At 39.4% G+C, this 17,489-nt stretch overlaps 1 protein-coding gene across 21 annotated transcripts in view; it reads right to left on the bottom strand.

The window, feature by feature from the left end:
- LOC124605478 (calcium/calmodulin-dependent protein kinase type II alpha chain) overlaps positions 1-17,489 on the bottom strand; it is a 983,452-nt gene that overhangs the window by 117,080 nt on the left and 848,883 nt on the right. For 11 of the 21 annotated variants that reach the window (XM_047137200.1, XM_047137224.1, XM_047137250.1 and 8 more), the window contains exon 13: positions 11,963-12,025. The exons of 9 other annotated variants lie outside the window; for them this stretch is intronic. In XM_047137200.1, coding sequence (XP_046993156.1) covers positions 11,963-12,025 — 63 coding nt within the window. The remainder of the gene's footprint in view (positions 1-11,962; positions 12,026-17,489) is intronic. One more of the 21 variants, XM_047137208.1, reaches the window with a different exon arrangement.

The raw sequence follows: 17,489 nt of genomic DNA, 5'->3' as shown, positions 1-17,489 counted from the left end.
CAAGATTCTGAAATAGGGTCAATACCAACAGATGTCTGTAACTATTTTAATGGGATGTAATAATAATCAACTGTTATTAATCAGCTATAAACCACCTGAAATCCAAAGGACTATAAATAAGCTAACAAACAGTACAGAATGTTTAAAAATTCATTCAGTTTTGAACTCACCAAACAGTAAAAAGCAGAAATAAATGCAGAGGTAATGAGAAAGCATAAAAGATTTTTAAATCCTATTTCAGGAGAGACCCAAACTACAAAAAATTTGAAAGTAACAATATAGTAAAATTTGAAAGTAACAATAGAGTAAAAGCCAAAATTCAAATTGCACGTCAACTAATGAGTTGTCAGACAAAAGTTAAAAGTTGAGAACTATACTCATAAGAAAAAAAATGTGAACAGGACTATAAATAAATGCTTAAAAGGGCAGGAGGTAGAGGGGAATAATATGAGGGCCACCCAGAAACTTCATACCATGTAGCCATCTGACTATTCAATTCGATTATGACAGCATCCTTCAGGTTTTCATCATTTGTAAAATGTTTACCAGAAAAATGCTCCTTCAATTTTTGAAAGAGGAAAAAGTCCAATGGTGAGAGGTCCAGACTGTAGAGAAGGTGCTCGAGGACGTCCCACCAGAATTTCTCTTGCAGCAAGGCTTGTGCCTACCACGCAGTATACAAATGTGCTTTTTTATGAAATAGAACAATTCCATGCAAGAGCTTGCCTCTTTGGCAGTTCTAGATAGACTGACAAAACCATTCTAGGGTAACACAGTAGGCAATACTATTGACCTACTGACTGTTGTGTTCTGGGGTACAAAATCAATTAGCAGGACTCCTTCACTGACCCAGAATACAAAAGCCATCAGGTTTTGAGTTGATGCAATTTGTTTGAACTTACATGGCTTCTGTGGTGACTGAGGATGATGCCACTCCACAGACTGCCACTTCATTGTGGTGTCTTATGAGAACACATGTTTCATCTCCTAACAATCTAGTCAATGAATGTGTTGCCATTCCTTTCCTAACATTCCAAGAATGGTAATGTAGCACACACTCTTGCAGCTTTCTGGTCACCCAAGAGCATGCATGGAACCCATCGTGCATGGATTTTGTGTTACCCTAAGTGCTGAGTGTCAGTTTTGTGCTCAATTGAAAGAGACAGTTCCTGATATTGTTCATGTGCATCACTAATGATAAATCATGGATTCTCTCGAATGATATGATCTACCTTTTGTTTCAATGCATCTGTGATGGTGGAAAGTTACCCTGATCTGTCTGCATCATGAACATCTGTTTTCCCATTGTTATAAACTTTATACACCACTTTCAGACAATGATTGCATTCATTACACTTTTGCCATCAATGGTAACAAGCCTTCTGTGAACATCACAGGGTCTAACATTTTCTGACTGCAAAAAAGAAATAACACCTTGCATCTCACAGCAGGCAGGGTTTTTGACTAGCACATCTTTGGTCACAGCTCTCTCTGCACTTGCATGTGACAAGGCCCAACTTATGGCTCCATGTGGCAACTGTTCGCATCACAGTGATCACCAAAAACTAATGAGTGGCTGCCACAAGAATGGTGTATGGATTGTATGCACAAATGTTTTTTACTGTCTGGATGGCTCTGGTAATAAGCAAAAATAAAAAAGTACTGAAAATATATAGAATAAAATAATATAAAGGACATTATGAGCAGAGAAACCAACAAAAGGAAATGGGTACTGGTATATACACTATTTGATCAAAAGTTCACGGACACCTCAATGTCATGTGGAATTGACCACTAGATATCATGAGAGGTAGACTCATCAGCATAAAAGCTGGTGGGGAGCATTGTGTTGTCAGTATAGAAGCACTAACAGCAGAGCTCAGTGACTTTGAACATAGGCTAGTCGTTGGGTGTTACTTGAGCAACAGATCCATCAGGGACATTTCAACACTTCTAAAGCTGCCCAAGTTGACTGCTGGTGATGTGATTGTGAAATGGAAACAAGAAGGAACACAACAGCTAAACCAAGACCAGCAAGACCACATGTACTGACAGAGGGGGACCTCCGAGCACTGAGGAGGGTGGTTGTAAGAATTACATAACATCAGCAGGATGTATCACTCAGCTACTTCTATATCTACACCATACTTTGAAAACTGCCATGAAGCGCATGGTAGAGGGTATGTCCCATTATAATAGTTATTAGAATTTCTTCCTCTTCCATCCATGTTCAGAGCATGGGAAGAATGATTGTTTGAGTGCCGCTGTGCATGAGTAATTATTCTAATCTTATCCTCATGATACCTACGTGAGCAAAGTGTAGATGGTTGTAGTATATCCCTAGGGTAATCATTTAAAGCCAGTTCTTGAAACTTTATTCATAGATTTTTTGGGATAGTTTACATCTGATTTCAAGAATCTGACAGTTCAGTTCTTCAGTACCTCTGTGACACACTCCCACAGATTAAACAAACTTGTCAGTTCCAAAGTACTGCCAGCAGTCCAGCTATCACAATGACAGTGTGTAGGGAGTTAAGAAAAATGGTGTGCAATGGTCGAGCAGCTCCTCATGAGGGACACATTTCTATAGTCAATGTTAAGCAAAGCTTGAATGGTGTAATCAGCAATTACACTGGACAGTGGGTGGCCGGAAATGGATGATTTGGAGTGATGAATTATGCAACATCCTGTGGCAATTTGATGGCAGAGACTGGGTTTGGAAAATACCTGGAGAATTTTACTCCCATCATTTACAGTCCAACAGTGAAGTATGGAAGAGGTGGTGTTGTTACATTTCTTTGTTTACTAATTTATTTAGTTATGTTGGTTGGTGCTTTAAGGTGTAAAACTGCTAAGGTCATAAGTGCCCGTATCATAATGTAAGAAAAACCAAGTACTATTTAAAAACCTGAGGCCAAAAAAGGACTTTAAGAGAGAAGCAGCTAAGGACATGGGTGTCCCAAGTGAAATCAAATTTGCCTTGCCATGCTGCTGTGATAAATAAAAAGTAAGGCGCGCTTGACAGAATGGGTGTCGTCCACTAAAACATCTGAGAAAGTAGACGGTAAACATAGATGTAAATGTAAACAGTTAAAAAATGGGCACTAGATCAGAAAATGCCACACCGTCAAGGATTGACATCGCTAGCACAGAATGGGGCAGGGTCACCACTTAATAAATGTTGGTGACTAAAATGACAGTATCCTATATGCAGCCAGGCTAAAAGGACCTCCTTGCAACGTGAGGGGCGAGTGGAAGTCGATCATTCTATTAGAAGAGGTTTAATGTCCCAGAGTTTGCTTCCCTGGAGAGAAGACCATTGTGCACTCCAGTGTGATACCACATATTGACAGATGGTGACATGAAGATCATCTGAGGCAACAGAATGAATAGCAGACCAAGGAAGGAGAGCTGCAGCCTTTGCAGCAGCATCAGCAGCATCATTCCACGGCATGCCAATGTGACCCGGAAGCCACAGGAACACCATGTTGGTTCCCCCAACAGTAAGTAAGCGGAGATATTCCTGGATCTGTTGTACTAAAGGATGGACTGAATACAGCAGATGAAGGCTCTGAAGAACACTGAAAAGATCTGAGAAGAAGACACAATTTGGAAGCCCATGTCACGGACGTACTGAGTGGTCTGAGAAAGGGCATAGAGCTCCACAGTAAAAACTGAGCACTGCTCAAGAAGTCAATATTGAAAACGATCATCACCAAGTATAAAGGCACAACTGACACCATGGTCAGTCTTGGAACGATTGGTGTAGATGAAGACTCTGTCCCCAAGCCACATGCAAAGTGTGAGAAACTCACTGCGAAACACCAACCAGGAGTAGCATCCTTAGGAAGTGAATGGAGTCCAAAGTAAACACATACCTAAGCATGAAGCCAGGGCAGTGAAGAGCTCACACCCATGGGGAATGTGCAGGGAGCAAAAAAGCAAAGCTGTCGAAGCAACAAACAAAAGCAAACTCTGGGAGGCAACAGAGAAGACCTGCGCAGTCCATACTGGTGGGCAAGGGAATCATCAAAAAAGGGAGCTTAAGTTGGTGACTGAGCACAAAAGACAAGACAGTTCGCGTAATGACTGAGGAGAATATCCCACCAGTAGAAAATGGTAAGTCAGCAGCCTCAGCATAAAGACTTTCAACAGGACTAGTACGGAAGGCACCAGTGGCTAAGCATATCCCGCAGTGGTGGATGGTGTTAAGATGATGTAAGATAGATGGACATGCAGATGAATATTGTTTTTGAACAGACAAGAGACCAATATAAGTGGAGGAGGATGGTCTGATCCACTCCCCATGAGGTACAGCATAAAATACATAGAACACCGAGGGAGCGAGTACAACGAGCTGCCTGGTAAGAGATGTGGGAAGACCAACAGAGCTTCCTATCAAACTTGAGTCACAAGAGGTTTGTTGTCTCTACAAACAGAAGAAGGATGGGCCAATATGTAGGGACAGGGGAAGAAACTCTGGCACTGCCAGAAGTTCATACAGACAGTTTTGTCAGTGGAAAAGTGGAAGCTATTGTTCTTGTTCCATGAGTAAAGGTGATAAAGACACTGCTGAAGACACCACTCAAGTAGACGGTTTGTTGAGAGCTGCAATAGTCACAAAGTCACCAACAAAAAAGAGAGCCTGAGATACCCAGCATGAGACAATCTGTAATATGGTTAATCACTATGGCAAACAAAAAGACACTAAGCAGAGAACCCTGAGGTATCCTTTCACTTGAATAAAAGTGTCTGACAGGGCTGAGCCCACACAAACCTTAAAAACACAGTCTTTTAAAAATTCCCAGATAAAAAGGGGCAGGCAGCCCTAGAAGCCCCACTCACACATAATATTGATGATACCTGTCCTCCAGAAAGTGTCATACACCTTCTCCAAATCAAAAAACACAGCCACAGTTTGGCACTTCCACAAAAAAATGTTCATAATAGGAGTTGACAAGGTGAAAGATGATCAACAGCAGATTCCAAGGCTCGAGCCACCACCCCAGTGGACCATTAATCATGCATTCTATCACCTCGCAGACGCTACTTATGAGGGAAATTGGATGGTAGCTGGAAGGAAGGTGTTTTTCCTTGTCAAGCTTAAGTAGGGGAATGACAATGACCTCATGCCAGCAACTGGCATATGTGCCATCTGTCCAAATGCAGTTATATGTATGGAGGAGAAAGGATAGGCCCTCAGGAGATAGGTGTTACAACATCAAAATGAGAATGCCATCCAGTCCCGATGCGGATGACCAGGACAAAGAGAGTGCATGTTTAAGCTCCCTCATAGTACTGTAATGATCACATTTCTGAAAGGAGAAAGACATTGTCCTTTCCTTTGTCACCCATTTCAGAGGGGAGAAGGCAGGATGGTAATGAACAGAACTCAAAATGCCTGCAAAATATCGGCCTACGGTTTTGGAGATGTCATGTGGACCTACAATGACCACGTTCGCTATGGTCAGGCCAGGAACAGGAGAATAAACTGTGGTTCGTGAAAGCTGAGGAGATTATCTCAAACAACAGAAGAAGGAGTAAAACTGTTAAAAGAGCTTTGAAAAGAAAGCTAATTAGCTTTTTTGCAATCTCTGAAAATGCAGTGAAACTGGGCATGTATCTTTTTATAATGGGTACATTTCACCATTGTGTGATGGCATTTGAAAAAACAGAGAGCTCATCTCTGTGTGTGGATTTCATTGCAGCATGCCTCAGTCTACCAGCAGATGGGGCACATTGTGCCTAGAAAGAGGTGCGAGATATGCAACATTACATGGTAGTAAGAGTTTGCAAGTTATTCTACCTGGTCATCAATACAGGGGAAATGGTGTTTAACAAAAGTGGCCAGTGAGGAGTAGCCAGTCAGCTTTAGAAAGCTGCCAGTTGGGTGGACATACAGATGGTATAGGCATTAGCAAATGAATGATACAGGGGAAATAGTCACTCAAGTGCGTGTTGGAGTGAACAGACCACTCGAGACGACAAGCAAGTTGAGTGTACAAATCAAAAAGTCCAAGTGGAAAAAGGCGTGAATGGAATCAGAAAGAAATGTGGATGTATCAATGTTCAAACGGATTAGACTGAGCTGGCTGAAGATATCTACTAGGAGAGAGGCCCTTGGACAGGGGCGTGGAGAGCCCAAAGGGGATGGTAGGCACTGAAGTGGCCAAGCAGCAAAAAGGGAGGGAAGTTCAGCAATAAGTTGCAAAATGTCTGTCCTGGTGACAGCAGAAGATGAGGGTGAGAGGACGGTGCAAAGAGAGAAGGTGAAACCAGGAGGGAAAGATAGACACAACTGCTTGAAGCTGGGTGTGCAAGGAAATGGTGTGACTATTGACAACATCTCGAATGAGCAATATGACTCCTCCATGAGCTGGAATCCCCACCTCAGGGTTAAGGTCAAACTGGACTGAAGTGAAGTGTGGAAGGTGAAAGTGATTGTAATGGTGTAATTTTGTTTCCTGGAGGCAGAAAACAACTGGACAGTATGATCGCAAGAGGACCTGTAATTCACCTCTACTGGATCTGACTGAATCTCTTCAGGTGCAGACTCTGATGCTGGCTGGCTAGATGCGTGCAGAAAGTCATCACTGGAGTACTCCTTTTTGGATTTCTGTGATTCTGTTTGCAAGGAATGGTATTTTGCTGGCAAAGATGAAGGTTTTTTTTGCAATGGGGTGCACCTGTAGCAGATGAAGATGAGGGTATGACCTTGGAGCTAGACAATTTCCCAACTGTGGCACTAAACTGGAAGCCGCAAGTCTGGTAGCCATGTTCTTCATGAGTTGGGATGTTGCAAGGACTGTACTATAACTGTCAGAGGGTGGTGTACAAGGTTTGTAGCTGGCCAAAATTTTCCAAGTAATGCGACCAGGAACCTTTTATTTCATCCAGATCTCCTGAATGGCTCTCACATTGAGGTAGATTGGACAGCCATGAGAGGAAGCAGCATGATCACCTTTGCAGTTGTTACAGTGCGGGGAAGGAGGGGGACACTCACCCTCATGAGCATCCCTGCCGCAGGTTATGCATTTGGCTACATTTTCACAAGATTCATGTATAAGGTTGTAATGTTGACATCTATAGCAACACATGCAATCTGGGATATATGATGTGGCAGTAATAGAGCTTCGTAGCCAGCCTTAATTTTTGATGGAAATACCACATGCTCAAATGTGAGGAACAGGTTGTGGGTTGGTACTAATTCTTTATCCACCTGTTTCATGAAGTGGTGAACTGCAGTCACTCATGCTCCTTCCCGTTGGGGCCTCCCCATTTGGGGGGGGGGGGGGTTCACCTGCCTTAGGTGATAGTCTGCACCTCAGTTCGCACCTCCCGGTCTCCAGACAGAGGGACCAATCAGCATAGACAAAGGTAACAGCTCAGGCAATCACGCCTCCTTGGACCTGGCCTTTCCCAGGGGGTATGTATGAACCCTACTTGTTGACCCAGGGCTGGTTAGTATGGTTTACCCAGTCACCTTTTGTGTGTCAAATACATAGGCCAGCCTTCAGGAATGCACAGGGAGCAAAATAAGGAAAGCAAAAACCTCAAATGCCAAAGTGGAGGAAGGACAGGGAAAGTAAGATGGGTGGACAGGGCAAATCCATATAGAGTTTTGCCAAGAACTTCAGTTTTCTAAAGAAGGCATATGACTCAGTCCCCAAGGGAGCAGCACAGAAAGGGAAGTAGTGCTGCAAAGGCTCGGCACGTACACACCAAAGAGTGGTGAGTCCACTGGGTGGTGGTGGTGGTGGTGGTGGTGGTACAGTGTGCACATGTTTTTTAATGGTTCAAGTGTGGTCCCCTTATCATGCTCAAGAAAATGCTAAATGGAGAAGGATATGAAAATATTTTATAGCAAAGTGTACTGTGTACGATAGAGGAACAGTTCAGAGATGATGAGTGTTTATATCAGCATGACAAAGCACCCTGTCATAAAGCAGCATGTGTGAGGCAATGATCTGTGGGCAATAATACTTCTGAAATGGACTGGAATGCCTGGAGTCTCAACTTGAATGCAATGGCACACCTTTGGTATGAATTAGAATGTTACCCTCACTCCAGACTCCAGTGGCCAACATCACCACCTTCTCAGGTGTGGCTGTTGAAGAAGAATGAGCTGCCATTTGTCCACAGGTATTCAGACACCTACACCTACACCTAAATCTACTTCTATATCTACTGAAATTTTTCAAAGCAGAGTTCAAACTCAGGGTGGACGCAGCCCATATTAATGTCCACCTATGGGCGTTCAGATAATGGATAGAAAGAAAGAAACAGAAAAGAAAATGAGACAGGAAAAAAACCTAGAAAGAGGAAATCTAGGGAATACATACTAGTGACACAAATTATGTGCATAAATTAAGATCAAGTTAAGGTGAGAGCAAAGCATTTTAAGGCCCAAACAACATTTATGGCCAGTTTTGGTGCTAAACCTAGAAGGTACCAGAAGTGCTCTTACCAAGAGCCCAAGACATGCCAACTAATATCTGAGTGGGCATCCAATGATATGTTGCTTGTATGCAAAAATGATCTTTAACTAGCCCTGGTTGAGAGCCATCTTCCTCTTTATTCTTCTTGTTTGCCATGTTTATTGTGATGATAGGATTTCAAAATTGTATTTCACAGTTAAAGACTGAACTGTGTGTGTGTGTGTGTGTGTGTGTGTGTGTGTGTGGGGTGTGTGTGGCTTTTTTTTTTTTTTTTTTTTTTTTTTTTTTTTTTTTTTTTTTTTTTTTTTTTTTTTTTTTAATTGTACATGTATTATTCCTTGTTATAACTATTTCTGTTTCACTAGCTGGATTTCTTGCACTCTTTTTCTGTTTCAATAACTCTTAATGTAATGAGGTGGCTGAAGAATTGCATAGCAGTTGAAAGCTTACAATTATTTTGTTTAGTTAAATTTACAGGACTGTTTGCAGTTATCCCTTCCTTAATTCCTCTGAACTTTTATAATAATTTCTGAAAGCAGAATTTTCTACTCAGAAGCAGTCAGTGTTACTCTTGATATAGTCTGGAAGTAAACAGTTGATCATTCCCTCTGAATTGCACCCTTAATTTCAACAATTGCTCCTTACTGCAAGAGTCCTGATTTTCCCTACAGTCAAACCACTGGATTTTTTACACATATCACTTTATGATCTGGACACACAGAACATTGAAAGACCAAATGAATTAAACATGTTTGAAAGTTAGTAACACACACATTTACATACACAGTCTTAAAAATGATCAGTTATTGTCCTAACAGCAGGAAGAATGCACTGCACTGTCAGTATGGGTGTACCACAAGAAATGCACTACAGAATTAATGAGAAATCCAAATGTGCCTGAAAGATATTTTGTATCACAGTAATAAAATAATCAAATATCATATGTACTGTGTTCTTCTAACACAGTACCTTTGAAAATATTATTATAAACAACAGATTTTACCTAACATTCACCGCCATTGTTTTGTGGCTTTCTTACTCTAATGAACAGACTTTTTATCCAATCACCACTAGTACCAGCTTCACATCAATGCTTGTTTTAGCATAGCACAAGTGCTCACCAAATAAACATATTTGTCATGATGCCATATATCTTTATTCCAATAGATTCTCAAACATGACATTATTATTTGTAATAGATGTTATAGAATGCTGTACATCTGTCTCTTTACTCTACTGTTCAGTATTATGAATTTTTAATTTCTGCTGTGAATACTCTCGCTTGAAAGGTACGAAAACATACAGGAACTTTGTCACAAACTGATAAACAAAATAAATCCCAATAATTGACTGTATTTTCACAAAATTTATCTAAAATTATCCAAACTCATCAAAAATATCCAAGAATGGTTATCATAAAAAATTTAGTTACCTCATACAGTCAAGCATATATATTTTGAGAAACTATGACTTTCTTGTATTACATTACAACAAAATCTGTCAATACTGTGGCAAAGCTTCCAAAAGTGAAGGAAGATGAAAATTTTGTCGGAGCTCAAAGTATTTCAGCATATTAACAGACATGATACTGCCAGCAATTAAATCATTTACGAAGGCAACAGAACCTCAACAAAAACTATTTGATCTGTCTCCAAGTGCCCTAGCTCCATTATTAATTTTTATTATGTTTTAAAGTATTTGCAAAAAAAAGTAGTAGTGTGAATTGTGTGTGGTTATCACCATAACAAAGAAAAGTAGCATCGATTGAAAACATGATCTGTTAGTGATATACATATGGCACTGATCAGATTGACATATCCATTGCAATCTGAAGTGCTGACATTTCAAAATATTCCACAAAACCATAAAGTATTACAGTGCATGAACAATGGACATAAAAGGTAATGAATTATCTTAACAGCAACTGCTGCCTAGGGAAGCTGTAAAAGCAAATTTCCTTGTGCACAGTCCTGCTTCTACTTTCAGAAGGTCTGCATATGTTTCAAAACACATTGCAGAGTGCTTATTTCTTGGTATGATCATTTTAGAGACATGTTATTAACTATGCATGTCCAGCTATTGCCATTCAGTGATTGCTCCGTTAATTTCCCAATATGAGAAGGTCCCACCTCTACTGAGGACTTAGTACAATTGGATACCTCTGATCCCGTGGCTGAGTGAGCTGCCCTTTCTTTTTAACCTTCTTCAATATATCCCTCTTTCCTACCCTTGTAACAAACTATTACTTTGCTAATTCCAAAAGTCAGGAAGTGTACCATTTTTACATTTGTGTGTTCGTCGACAGTATTATACATTTCACTTTTTGAAAGTAAACTTTGGTTAGAAATTTTGTCTCATAATTTATCAACAATTGAATATGTTTCTCCAAAAATTAAAAAGGAGCAACAAATATCATTTTGATGGGAAATGAACACATTTAGATAGTCCTTCCCTTCTAGCTGAATAGATGTGTTACAATGTGCCGAGAGCCCAAATTATCTTTTGACAGTTCAACTAGGTAGTAAAAAACAACACAAAGAATTATTAATCAAAGATTTAGATTTTAAACATTAGAATTATTATGCTGTTTCAGTTTAAGAGGAACTATTAATAAATTTTAACAGGAAAACATGTTAGCAGCATTGATCGGCATCCTTATAGATCATTTTTGCAAAAGCATAGAGAATTACAGTGCGTGAAATTATGTCAAGCATTTCTGTAAGGCCCAATCAGAAAAGAAAAATGAAGGATATCCCATAATAGAGGGAGTTAAAACTGACATTATACAAATACATATTTCCTCAACAGGCATAATGTTTTCCAATTAAGATGTTGCATGCGCATTTAGAATAAATGTTGCTGTATGATATTCAAGAAATTGATTAATGGTTCCATATATCAGAAAAATAATAAAAAAAGTGATAATCAATGAAAGCCTGAAAGTTATCCAAGCATTTCCTGTTTCAGCCTGCATAAATTTATTAAGCATAATTTGAAATTAAAAAAACTCTAATGAACGTAAGTCAAATTGTTGTAGTGTACCTTTTCATCAACAAAAACTGTGAAATATTAAAACTTCATCTGTACTCTGTAAGGAAGTTTCTTTGTTTTGAAACAAGAAGCAAAATTATGAGTTGTTAGTTGCACAGCAGACACTGTTATAATTTGTCATGCAATTTTTTTCATCTCACTGCTTACAATATTAGATATTATATTTAAAAAATTAACTTGCCTTGAATCAAAATGGGAGTTTATAAGTTACTTAAGAACCAATTAATTTCTAAAAAACAAGCAATGTGTGTGCATTAATGAAGATATGTAACTGTTGAAACTAGTGTGAACCACCCAGGAAAATATCTAGGGACCAGTGCTAGCATGGAGGAAAGACTTTTTCCACACACTTCACAATTCTGCTTCTTAGAACATCCTTATAAATGCAGAAACAACATCTAAGCAAGATTTTGAAATCTGAGAAAGTAATCATTTTGTGAGAAACCACTAATGATATATTTTGTCTTCTTTACCTTCTGGATCTTTAGCAATAACTGTAGAGCTCCTGTCTACACCTGTCTTGTTAAGTTTGTCTTCTGTTGGAGAGTTGCGAGAGCCCCACGAACAAAACACACAAACAAAAACAAAAAAATGTTTCAAGAGATAAGTACAATATATACATATGAATAGCAAATCAAAAAGCTTCAATACAACACATTCATTGTAAAACCTCAACTCTAAACAATTTCAGATTCAGACCTGAAAAGCAGATTCAGAATGGAAAAAAAGCTAGCTGTGCATAGAACTGTCAATAAGCAATGTGGCAGAATGCCATCACTTTCAGAATATGCAGTGATCCCTGCAAAAATAAAATATTTCCATTACACATCGTCAAGCAGATTCTGCAGCTCCATTAGATTAACAAACATAGCTTAAGCAAAGTTTGATTTGCTTACTGATGTGTAAATTGTTGCTTCTCTATGACTAGTTGGCACAGCATTGAAATTAACTTACCTTTGATATGTCAATCATAAAATTATTGAGAACATTTTTGATAAGATATCTAAAAACAGAAAATACGATGTTTGTTACTGGATTTCAGGCTTCATCTTCAGCATTTTCTATTGAGAATTGATGAGAGTAAAGCATTGAGCATCCCTGTCACTTGGATGCAAATAATTCTCATATTCGGCTTATGCATTTCATGCAGTATATCAGTGTTAAATAACATATACACTTGCATAATCAATTCACTAGGTGAATATATAGAAATATAAAAAATTTTATGACTGGAGCTAAGCAGATGCTGCTAAATCTTGCTTAACATATAAATAGGTAAGAAAACTTGCTGCACTTCATCAACAACAGAAGGTCTTATGAGAGCAGCAACATCAAAAATATACTCAAAATACAAAAACTAAATGAAGATGAGGTTTTACATGAGTGAAATGCAATTTCAGCAAGCTGCCAAGTAGCTACATTTATTCAGAAAGAACTACCTAGGTACACCTTACTTTCTTAACAGTAAAGTTCTGACTCAAGAAAGAATGCCTTAACATGTAAGATGTCCCTGGTCTCTCTTCATAAATAATGGATACAAAACTCATTTTAAAAAATTCTCTTTCTAGTTGCATGCACAAGATGCTAAACTGTAACTAAACATGGTAGTTAGATAGCAAGCCATAGATGTCTCATACATGAGTTATACACTTGTGAGGTTTGGCCTGTGGAAGATTAATCCTACAACACAGATTAAACAACTTGCAGAATGTTGTATTAATGACTATACATTACTTGTGCAGGCAGATTCATGTTGTACACATATCCAGAACAATAAATTAACTAAGTGCTGTATCATGCATCATTGTACTTAACTGTAGACAGAGCATTCTGTTAAAATTAGAAACTCTTTGAATGTAACTCAATTTTGTATAAAGTTTTATTTAGATATGTAGAAGACTGTTTTGCAAGCAGATTTATTTTGTACATTGGTCTATAACAACAATTAAGTAATCACATAACCATGCATCACTCTGAGCAAATGAATACAGTCTATTTTGTAACATCTGGACATATTTTACTGCAACTGCTTCCTCTTAATAAAATACATAAATATCAGTTTGACAATAAAATCACAGGGGATAAATCTGAAGGAATGCTTTATGTTAACAGCAAATTATCATTTGCTCAGTAAATGCTCAAGAGGCAACTCAATGGCTGTGTAAAACATATCTTGCAATGTTTCTAAAATAATTTTTATTCATGTAGTTTTAATAGTTCTGTAAGGTAGTTGACTGTTTGTGTGTCAGTAATATGATCTGGACACTTTTGAGTAAGTGACTATAAAACCACTTTCAGGGATAATTAACTCAGGAAAGCTTGAGAATTTTCTAACCAACTCTCTTAATTAACCTCAAAGTCTTCCATGCTGAATTTGTTGTATCATATAAAATTATAAGTGGTATATTTGAAAAAAGGCTAAACAGATGCAACAAGGGCACAGAGTATGGGCACAGATAACATTTAATACAACACTTCTATTTACTTCAAAATACACTAATAGTTTCATTTTCATTTATCACTGGTACAGTTGGTACACTATTCGTGTCTCATTTATCAACTTCATATTTTTTTTTTTTTTTGAGAAAAGAGTGAAGCATGTGGTGTTAGATGTGGTCCGAAGTGTGGAAATCATTTAAAGACTTTATAATAGCAATAACTCTTCTTATTTTGAATCATGCTTCAATTGTGCTTCACAGATTGGCATTTACCATGAATCACTTAATATTCTAATAGTGTGCTTAATGTACTTTTAACCTAAATATAAGTCCATCCTACTAATTGGGTAGGTAAGTAAACTTACTATTTACTCACAGAAAATGTGAGGATCTCATGTTTTTCGTGGTTATGTCCTGGGGGCAATTGTTGTCTGAATTTTCACAGAAAAGTGGCCATGATGATATCTTGTCTGAAATAAATGTCTAACCATCAGGATTGATACTTACTGTAAAGAAGACACATCAAGTTACAGGCAGGCACGATTAAAAGACACTCACCTGTACTTTTGGACCATAGCCTTCATCAGTAAACACACACACACACACACACAAGGAAGCACATCTCAGGCATACACAAACACCAACTCCAACATCTTGTGCTAGAATGCAACATCACATGTTATGCATGCAGCAATATGAAGGAGGTGGGGAAGTGGACAGGACCGTAGTGTATGTGGCTGGAGAGAGAGAGAGAGAGAGAGAGAGAGAGAGAGAGAGAGAGAGAGAGACAGAGAGAGAGAGGGGTTGTGAGGCAGGGAGGCGGGGAAAAAAGAAACAAAAAAATGAGAGGAGTGGGAGAAGACAGGTGGATACATTGGCAGAGGGCTGCAAATAAACAGGGTGGGAGATGAGAATGGGGAGGAGATGATAGGACATTGGGTGTGGAAACTGTTGGGTGGAGGTGTGGGGACTGTATGTTACTGTAGGTTGACGACATGAAAATTACAGGAGTGGAGAATATGTTGTAAGGATAACTCCCATTTGTAAAATTCGGAAAAGCTGGTCATGGAGGGAAGGATCCAGATTGCTTGGCTAGTGAAGCAGCCATTGAAATCAAGTGTATTATGTTCAGCAGCATGTTGAACCACAGTGTAGTCTATTTTGCTCTTGGCCATAGGTTTGGTGGTGGTCACTCATCCTGGCAGACAGGTGGTTGGTAGTCATAGCAATATAAAGACCTGCACAATGATTGCAGCAGAGCTGGTAAAAGACAAGGCTGCTTTCACAGGTGGCTTGGCCCCTGATGGGTATGATAAACCTGTGACAGAGTTGGAATAGAATGTGCTGGGTGGATGGATTGGGAGGTTTTGCACCTGGGTCTTCCACAAGGATATGACCCTTGTGGCAAGTGGTTGGGATTTCATGGCACGATGATAGGTAATGAAAGCCCTGGCCAAGGATGTGGTTCAGTTGTTCCAGTCTGGGGTGGTACTCGGTGATGAAGGGGACCTCCATTGTGGCTGGGTTTGGGGGTGGTGAGAGGATTGAGGTTGTGAGGGGAAATGCCATGGGAGATCTGTTTGTGGACTAGGTCTGGGGGATAGTGCCTGTCAGTGAAGGCTTTGGTGGACCTCAGCATACTGAGCAAAGGAGTTTTTGTCACTGCAGACAGACCATCCCCAGGTGGCCAGGCTATATGGGAGGGACTGTTTGGTGTGAAAGGGATGACGGCAGTCAAAATGAAGTTACCACCCAACTGAGGCCAAGAGCACCTACCAGTGCAACACCATGCAGCTCAACATAACACACTTGATTTCAATGGCTGCTTCACTACCCAGGAAACCTGGATCCTTCCCTCCACCACTAGCTTTTCTGAATAATGCAGGTGAGAGTTATCCTTACAACACGTTCTCCACTCCCATAATTATCCTGGTCTCAACCTATGGTAACACAGTGTCCCCACACCCTTCACCCAACAGTTTCCACCACCTATCTCCAATTATCTCCTCCAATTCTTATCTCCCATCCTCTTTATTTGCAGCCCTCTGCCAATGCATTCAACAATCTTTCCCTGCTCCTCTCATTTTTTGTTCCTTTTTTCCCCACCTCACTGCCCCACAACCTCCTAAAACTGTGCCTGTTGGAGTCTAGTCCCCGTACACTCCATCAGACAGCATTTATCTCTCTCTCCACCCATACACTACTATCCCTTCCCTTTTCCCTTCCCCTTCCCCTTCCCCTTCCCCACCCCTCCAGATTCCCGCTTGCCTCCCACGTGATGCTCCATTCATTCCAGCCCGAGGTGATGAAGTTGGTGGTCATGTGTGTGTGAGGTGTGCTTACTTTTGTGTGTGTGTGTGTGTGTGTGTGTGTGTTTTTACTGATGAAGGCTGTGGCCGAAAGCTACATGTGAGTGCCTTTTAATCGTGCCTGTATGCAACAGTGCAACTTGACGTGTCTACCTTTTCCTACATTGTTGATATTCCTACCTGGAGTTTTCACTGTTTGATTTTAATCATCATGATTCCAATCTATCAGGATCAAATGTGGGAATGAATGTCTGCCTTCCCTAAGACCCAATACATGATGCACTGTGTCTTGATAATGTGAAAGTTCTCTGTAATTCATTTCATTAGCTCATAAGGAATACTTTACTGTGAAAGTTACAATCTCAGTTTCATAGCATTTCTATGAAAAGTTACACTTTCCATAGCAGAAACTGAGAAACAATTATCTGCCAGGACTATCACAACAGGAAACTAAATTTTCTGCATTTGAAACAATGAGGACTCCACAGTATAAAGTGAATTTCATCAGCTTGCATAGGGGCCAAGCATTTTAGACTGAAAAACATCCTTTTTGTATAAGGTGGATAGTTTTAATGCTGGCATGATCATGTGAGGATGAGAGGATGGGCTACATAGTAAACAACGTAACAGTAACAGTAGTCAGTAAAATGAGTTAAAGACAAGAGCCACATCAGTCCAATCACATAGGTGTCAAACTGATGTTGCTGAATGCAACATACATTTAAACTTTTTCATGTACTTTGTAGGCATGTGTAGGAAATTCTTTAGGCATTGAGAAGGACACTCATGGAGTGTGAAAAATCAATAAACAGTGCATCCAGCTACTTTTTTTCTAAAAAGCTCACAAAACATATGAAAATAGCAGTCCTTATCCCAAAGAACACTACATTACATGTGTTAGAGGCAGTATGCCACTGTCTTCTTGTGGTCTGAGAAAGCAAGCAATTATTTGTGGACCCACAGCATAATATGAAATTCTGGCCTTAGTGCATATCTTAAACAAAATGTTGGAATATGTAAATGAATATCAACAGCTTTCTGTTTACTCTTTGTTTTTACTGTTTCTCTGTGATTGTTGTGCATTTGGGGTGTCACATATTTGTAGACACTGTAGTGCACACACTTTTCTATTCATTTAATAAACTTTTAAAAAGCTTTCATTTTAATTATAGTACAACATTCAACAAAAAGGTTATGGACCCAGGTGTGAAAGTTATTTTTAGATGATGAAAATAAAAGTCATGGACAGAAAT

The sequence above is a fragment of the Schistocerca americana genome, chromosome 1, assembly GCF_021461395.2.
Source record: "Schistocerca americana isolate TAMUIC-IGC-003095 chromosome 1, iqSchAmer2.1, whole genome shotgun sequence".
NCBI classification, from domain to species: domain Eukaryota; kingdom Metazoa; phylum Arthropoda; class Insecta; order Orthoptera; family Acrididae; genus Schistocerca; species Schistocerca americana.
The sequence above is the reverse complement of the archived record's forward strand: the minus strand, read 5'-3'. Positions and strand labels throughout refer to the sequence as shown.